Source organism: Dermacentor silvarum, chromosome 2 (assembly GCF_013339745.2).
Source record: "Dermacentor silvarum isolate Dsil-2018 chromosome 2, BIME_Dsil_1.4, whole genome shotgun sequence".
Lineage (NCBI taxonomy): Eukaryota > Metazoa > Arthropoda > Arachnida > Ixodida > Ixodidae > Dermacentor > Dermacentor silvarum.
In genome coordinates, this window is record NC_051155.1 from 69606777 (window position 1) to 69614080 (window position 7304).

Here is a 7304-nt window from a genome sequence, read left to right on the forward strand (position 1 = left end):
AAGCCTGTTGCTTATGCAATGACTTGTTTGTAGCATATATTTCTGCTGTGCGATAGACTAGACATAGATGCTTTGAAAAAAAAAAACGGTTTTTCTGTGTTAAGGAGAAGGAATTTCATGATGAGACGTCAGGAAGTGCGGTCGCATGGGGAGTCTTCGTTTGAAGGCTACTCGTAGTAGTAATCCGAGTTCAGCTCTGGATTCGCAAAGCCGATGTGATCGGTATCAACCTCAGGCTGCCTTTGCTGATGATATTTTGAAGGGGCAGGTACGCCGTTCCGGAGGCCGTAACGTCCGCCATATTCTTTTGCGAGGCCTGCATACCAAATGTTTTCGGCAGCTATTGAATGTTGGGGTGCCTTAACAGGAAGAATTTTGATGGGAGCCGCGTTGAAGACGGCATCAGCAGAGTCCATAGGGGCGGTACCGGGTTCGTTTGTGTTCACCACAGTGCGGAAGCCGTATTTGTCTGCGATGTAGTTCACGTGGCGGAAGATCCCGTTGACATTTCGGTATCCGTACGCGCCCGTCTTGGTGTTCTGCGTGTCGGCCCTTTCGATCCGATATTGCTGGTTGCCCTCGTGGTCGGCAATGTTGTAGTCAAACTTGTATTTTCTCGCAGTCTGCAAACAAATATGAAATCAACGTTGAGTAGTCAAAAATCGGAGGACGCTTAAGCTTCGCCTTTAAGATTGGAAAGCGAGAGCATTCACATATCCCTGACTGCTTCTCACGCTTCCCGGCAACTGGAGCTTAAGTAACCGTAATGTTTGCCGGGAAACGCTGCCGGCGAACGCTATGCCGAAGGCTAGTTTTATGGTAGAAACGCGGTCTCTGGCGTGGGCCGTTACCGCAGGGCGTGCACAGCCGCGTCAAAAAATTACACAATTTTCAGGTTTATGTCATTCTATCGCACTTTAATGCTTCAGCATGAAAATATTTAACATAAAAGACATGTGCTGTCGGTGTTTTTTTGCTTCATGACATTTGTTTGTGGCCTGTCATTCTCCAAATTCAGGAGGAAGAACTTTGTCAAGAATCTAAGACAAGGTATGAGCAACTATAGTAATAAAATGGTGTGACCACATATACACCGCATGTCATATAGCAAGGCCTGGAGTATACACATACCTACATATATAACAGATTTTTTTGCTCACGGGACGACGGCGCCGACGCCGACACCGAATTTTCTGCGACACGCGGCCCTTAACGATATCGCGTTAAAAAGTGACGGTTACTTTGAATTGTTTTGCGCCGCCTGCTTTCGTGGCTGACTTTGTGACCAGGGAGTGGAGGGGCTAGTCAAGCTGCTAAAATGCAGCTTTATGCCTACTACCCTCATCATTTAGGTAGATTCTGTTCTGTGCTGATGTACAGTCGTGAGAAAAAGTATGCGGACCAGGGGTTGTGCGAAAAATCAAATTTTTTCATCTGCCTATGAACGCAACTTGAAATTGAGAACTGCAGTCTAATGTTGGCGTTGCGAACTTTTCAGTGTACTCATTATTTCCAATTTATGCTTGTTAATTACGAAGAAATGCCATTTTCCGGCGACCCTGTAGTCCGTACACTTTTTCTCACGACTGTACTAATGTAATAAAATTAAATCAAAATCGTAAATATCAAAAAAGTGATTTAATCCAATTATTATGGATAACGTAGCCGAATGTCTGCATCTGGTTTTGTAATAAAGCTGAGTAAATAGACCTGCCTGACTTCTAAGCAGAACTGCTGCAACGTGAATAGGACCATTGCCCAAAATACTTCAGGTGTCGCCCGGTAAGAGAGCGAAATTTCTTTTTGACTCAAATGGACCACAGAACCCGAAGCCTGAAATGTTGTGTAATACTATTAAGGTTTCTGAAACGTTGAACCATTGTTTCTCTTTTCCGGCTGAATAGGATGCGTATGCACAATTTGCTAATTTGCAAATTTGCCAATGACGGTTGCTTTAGCGAAAGGCTTCACGAAATTTTCATAATTATATGTTTTTAACACGCACATAAACCTGAAATTTTTTTTCCACCTGTATGCCACGGCCACGTCCCGCAATCTAACTGAAAGCCTCGACATCCGTAGAAGAACTGCACAGTGTCTAAATCAACACGGCACTTTTTTTCTCAAGTCTTCTGTGCAAGAGCAATCATTTAGCTACACCTGCTTCTAAATTTCACTTCATTTCTATGTGATAAGGATTACAGCAGCCGCGATAGGTGTAATGCAGCGTGTGCTTGTCAGGCCACTTGTGACAATCAAATGTAGGAGGTGAGTCGCGCAACATGCCTGGGCACTATGTTTCTAGAATTATTGTATGCTAAGTAATATTCCCCACACTATTTACTTCGCATAGATTTCACGACTGAAGACCATTTCAAGAGGTGGTGCACTTGTCTGATTTTAAGGATTTAGGACTCAGTCTACTGCCGGAAGCAACAAAGCGGTATTTCGCATAAACAGGAAATACTGAAGCGTCTTATCGAAAACGGCAGTTGTGCCGAATTCAATGCTGTTTGTGTAAACCCTAGATGTTCACAGCTAAATTGTTCTAAAATACGAACAATTTACAGTTTAAAGCTTTAGACTTTCACTGTTGCTTGTTCCAAGATGCTGCGATTGCAAACGGCGCCGGCAATTCCTTTTCTCGTACAATACATATGTCAGCAAAACGCTACAAACGTTTTCAGCGATGAGCGTCGTAACCACTAGATTATACAACCACGCCTTTGAGCGATGATAAGAGAAATAAGTACATTGACATCATGTCTTGAGTTCAAATGCATACACATAAACACAAATGCTCCTGGGCAGTACACAAAACGCCGATGTTCCACTGGTGGTACACCTGAAGCCCCACGTGAGCGGCTATTTTCGAATGCAGCGCTGCCGAAACGCATACAACAGCCAAATGTACAGTTGTAAGCAGAAGAAACAAAAAATCGTGAATATGATGCAATTCCAGAAATTAAACGTGTACGGCCACAGCGTGACAGCTTTTAGAGAGAAGAGTTTAAATAATCACGATTAGTAACTTAAGTTGTTACCCATTCTTCATGAAAACGTTCTAATGCGCGTGCAGCAGTGCCGGTCTTTATAATCAGCTTTGCGAATCACGTATTGGAGTTTCGCTGTATTGATTTATTTATTTACAGATCGGCCCTTTGTGAAGGCTATTCAATAAAGATTTTCCTAATAATATTCGCCTCTGGCCAAGAGCATGTAGCATCACTGGCAGCCTGTTATAGTTTAGTGTAGAACAATGGCAGCCTCTTCCCAATTATGGGCCTCGCAATGCAACACGGACATAAGCTTTCATTTTCTGTAATAATACTGCTGATGACGCACGCGGCTGACACTTATTATCGTTATTGCGAATGCCTGTAGAGTTAAACACATTGTTTTTTTCAAGAAACTGTAGTTAAATGTCGAAGAAAGCTCGGTTCCTGTCTGGCACGCCGTTGGCCCAAACATCTAATTCAGTATGCCCTTAAATACAAGCCGATTTATTAAAACACTTCATAGAATTATGATCGACCGAGCCTATAATAAATCATTCTTGTCCAATGCAGGCGAACTGTAAGCGCTGTATGCTAATGTAAGAAAGCTGATGAAGGAGAAAAAGCACATTCATTACACAGCTAATCCCTTACCTTTGATGAACTCCGTCTATGTGTAAGAGGCAACTCAGGTACATCGTAATATTCATAGTCGGGAGATGGCAGTTGACGGAGGCCATAGACGCCAATGGATTCAGTTGCCAAGGCCATCATTATAACCTGCGGCAACAAAATAACTTGCACTACCTTTTTTCTAATAATGGCAGCGGGTGCTGTGGTTTTTAGAAGTATTCACTTCGTGTTTTCTAAAGCATGCACTGCCAACCTCTCTGCCTGTTGAGAGGTTGGTAGTAGCCGATCAAGGTTTGTGTCCAACAAAGCACGTGCTACAAGAAGCGTGCTACGTGCTTCGAAATAGTTATTTTAGTACAGTATGTATAACTCAGGAGAAATTTTTTGTACGAATATATTTTCGTGGACTGATTATCCCTTCTAATCTCGCCATAATAAAATGAATATATATATATATATATATATATATATATATATATTGTGAGCGCAACACATGCCTGACTTTCATCTTCACCATCTCCGTATACATCGCTCCCAGGAGTGCGATTTCGATGTCACCTACAGGTCTGGCAAGAAGCATCAGGACGCCGATGCTCTATCGCGTTACCCTCTGCCGAACCTTGATGACTCACCATCGCCTCTTCGTACTAGCGTACACGCCGTGTCCTCTTCATCGGCTTTACCCATCGCAACACTCGATTGGTTAAGACGCGACAGTCCATCTGTCCTTGTGTCCCACCAACGTGACGACCCCTACTGCCGAACTATTCTTGAACGCATCGACTTCGTCGACAACTTAACCAATTCAAGCTGCACGGTTCGGCTTTACATCGCTACATTTATCACGTCGATGGCGACAATTGGGTTCCGATAATACGGCGTTCTCTGCAACGTCAAGTTCTGGAAGCCTTTCACGATCACCCGACGGCCGATCATCTAGACTACCACAAGAATTATGACAGAATACGAAGCCGCTGCTCCTAGCCAGGCCTCTTTTCGGCCGTTGCGAAGTACGTCGCATCCCACGTTTATTTTCAAAGCCGCAAACGACAGACAACAGCTCCTTCTGGCATTTTTCAACCTCTTCCTTGTCCCGCTTCGCCTTTCGAACTCGTTGGAATAGACTTGTACGACCCTCTTCCCACGACCTCAATAGGCAATCGTTGGATTGTGACGGTCATTGACCATTTAACACGCTACGGGGAAAGAGCCTCTCTACAAGCGGGGACAGCCGCTGAAGTCGCCGCCATGGAGCTCCGCGCGTTCTCCTTAGTGACCACGGCAAAGTCTGCCTTTCTATTCTTACCGAAGTTCTGCGCACCTGTTACACCATTCGCAAGACGACTTCCAGTTACGACCCGCCGGCTTGACGGAGCGTTTTCATCGTATCCTCTCCGACATGATTGCAATGTACACCCGCCCCGACCACACGAACTGGGATGCAATCCTGTCATTCGTGACATTCGCTTATAACATGGCTATGGAACGTACCATCGACTTATCTCCCTTTTTCTTCGTCTATGGCCGCTCACCCAGTTTCGTTCTGGATTTATCGATCCGTTAGACTCTTCTAGCAGCTCCTTCCTCAGAACAATTTTAGTCTCGCCTCGCGGACTGCCTTCACCTCACCCGCGTTAACACCAGCATCTCCCAGGACGCTCGGAAGACTCACTACGACTCGACTCACCGTGCTGGGACTTTTTCGCCTGGCGACGAAGTTCTTCTTTGGACTCCTGTGCGTGTTGCCGGCTTATGCGAAACATTCCTCACCAGATTTATTGGACCGTACGTGGTCATTGAGCAGACATCCCCTGTTAATTCCCGCGTCTCGCCGCTTAGAACGCCATCCGATCACCGTTGCCGTGGGACAGAGATAGTGCATGTGTCTCATTTGAAACCGTGTGCTCGAGGCATTTCATAATAGTCCCGCGCGGCCAGGCGACCGCTTCTACAATATACAGGGTGTTCGTTTTTAAGTTCATTTTAAGTTTCATTTTAGGGTAGCATAATTAAGGTAGCATAACTTCAAGGGTGACACCAATTTCGACATATCATTTCCCAAAGTACATGGGCGGTCCAGTTACTTTTGTGATTCAATGTATAAAATAGCATTTTTATAAAAAATAAGTGAAACAACATTGCATTTTTACGTCGAGTTTGACGGCGCGTATCTCCAAACTGGTGTCATTCTGGAAATTCATTCCAAGTGGATATGCCTCATAAGCTCACCGGCTAGAATTCCTAAATTGCAATATGTGGCGTTAAGCAATCAACTAAGAAGTTATTAGTGAATTTTTGGTAATTAGTGAAATATGTGTTTAGATTTCTCATGCTACTAATGTCTGCCTCGTCGAGTAACCCAGCTCAATGATAAGAATTATGCTATGCGATTTCGAAAAATACCGTAAAACTTAAAAATGAACACCCTGTATATTGGCTATGCATAAGTGAACCATACTAAAGTGAATAGCTTTCCTTGGCTATTTCGGCTGTCTTGGTGATTGATCGCTGGTCGACTCAGTAAGTAAAACGTTTTTTTCGTTCCTACTACTTCTCTCTTTTGCTGTTTCTCTCGCGCTTTCTCTTTACTCCCTTTCTCGTTCGTTGTGATAAAGTGTGCTACTTCGGGCTCTTCACTTACATATGACAGTCATCATCGGCCGTCTTTGAAAAATATTTTATAGTAACAAATGCGCGTGGAAGAGACCACCTCGTTAAAATTACTCATTTTGTTAGGTTTTCACATGTTTCCCTCTTGTAGCTTTCTAATCTATATGAGCACATCGAATTAGACTAATGAAATATTTAGTAACTTGAGCATAAGTCAAAGAGGGTGAAGGCTAAAGCCTGCGCGCTCGGGAGACAGTGATTAAATTACTTGGCATTCTCATTCGAATGCGTTGTTACTTTAATTGACGCTGCTTTAATTACCTGTCCCTTATTTACTTCACTCTAATTAACACCAAATGTCGTGGGTTTGACTCCCACATAAGCTTGAGGGTTCAACTCCCACCGAAGGTCCTGGGTTCTAGTGTCTGAAATAACGCTATCTTAATTAACTTTGCCTTTTTTGGCATGAAGAGCGTGATTGGAGCCAGGCGTGGAAGAAGACGACGAACGCGCGAGCAGTGGCACGAGCGCATCTTTGCGCGAGACGAGCTCACGTGACTTTCTGTACCGCACGCCGCGTTTACAAGGCCTCATCAGACGGTGGTCTGATGAGGCATTAAAGGCTTTCGCCTTAATAAATTTACATGAAGATTTATCTCGGGCGCTAATATCGGATTACCTGGGAAATGAAAAATCGTTTGTCTTAGCAACCAGAGCCCGAAATTTGCTTGGGTTTGTTGCATTTCAACGAAACGGTAAGAAATCTAGTGATGTTGACAAATTTCTTTTAGGTCGGGCACTAATATCGGAATACATGGGAAAGGAGAAATCATTTGTCTTAGCAAGCGCAGCCCGAAATTTGATGAGGTTTGTTGCATTTCAAGGTAACAGCAAGAGATCTTGTGGCTGTTTGTAGTGAAATTTTTATTTAGGCGAATCATTTTAATAAAAATTTCAAAAGGAAATTTTCAGGAAATGAAACCAATCTTTTATACATGGCTCTCAAATACACACCTTTTTGACAAATTTGTTGCCGTTTCGCCTCAAACGGGAAGCACCAATTAC

General features: G+C 43.7%; 1 protein-coding gene across 1 annotated transcript; it reads right to left on the reverse strand.

The window, feature by feature from the left end:
* Nucleotides 1–167: 167 nt before the first annotated feature.
* LOC125943453 (adult-specific rigid cuticular protein 15.7-like) lies at nt 168–3767 on the reverse strand. Its single transcript, XM_049662778.1, has 2 exons — nt 3651–3767; nt 168–623 (listed from the first exon to the last, which is right to left on the reverse strand). The coding sequence occupies exons 1-2, from the start codon at nt 3765–3767 to the stop codon at nt 168–170; spliced, it is 573 nt and encodes a 190-aa protein (XP_049518735.1).
* Between the last annotated feature and the right edge of the window lie 3537 nt (nt 3768–7304).

Bases quoted from the DNA above. Each gene is read 5' to 3' on its own strand.
- LOC125943453 (XM_049662778.1), bottom strand. From the start codon at position 3,767: ATGGCCTTGGCAACTGAATCCATTGGCGTCTATGGCCTCCGTCAACTG. The intron at 624-3,650 runs GTAAGGGATTAG...ATTTGTTTGCAG, and splicing joins ATAGACGGAGTTCATCAAAG to ACTGCGAGAAAATACAAGTT.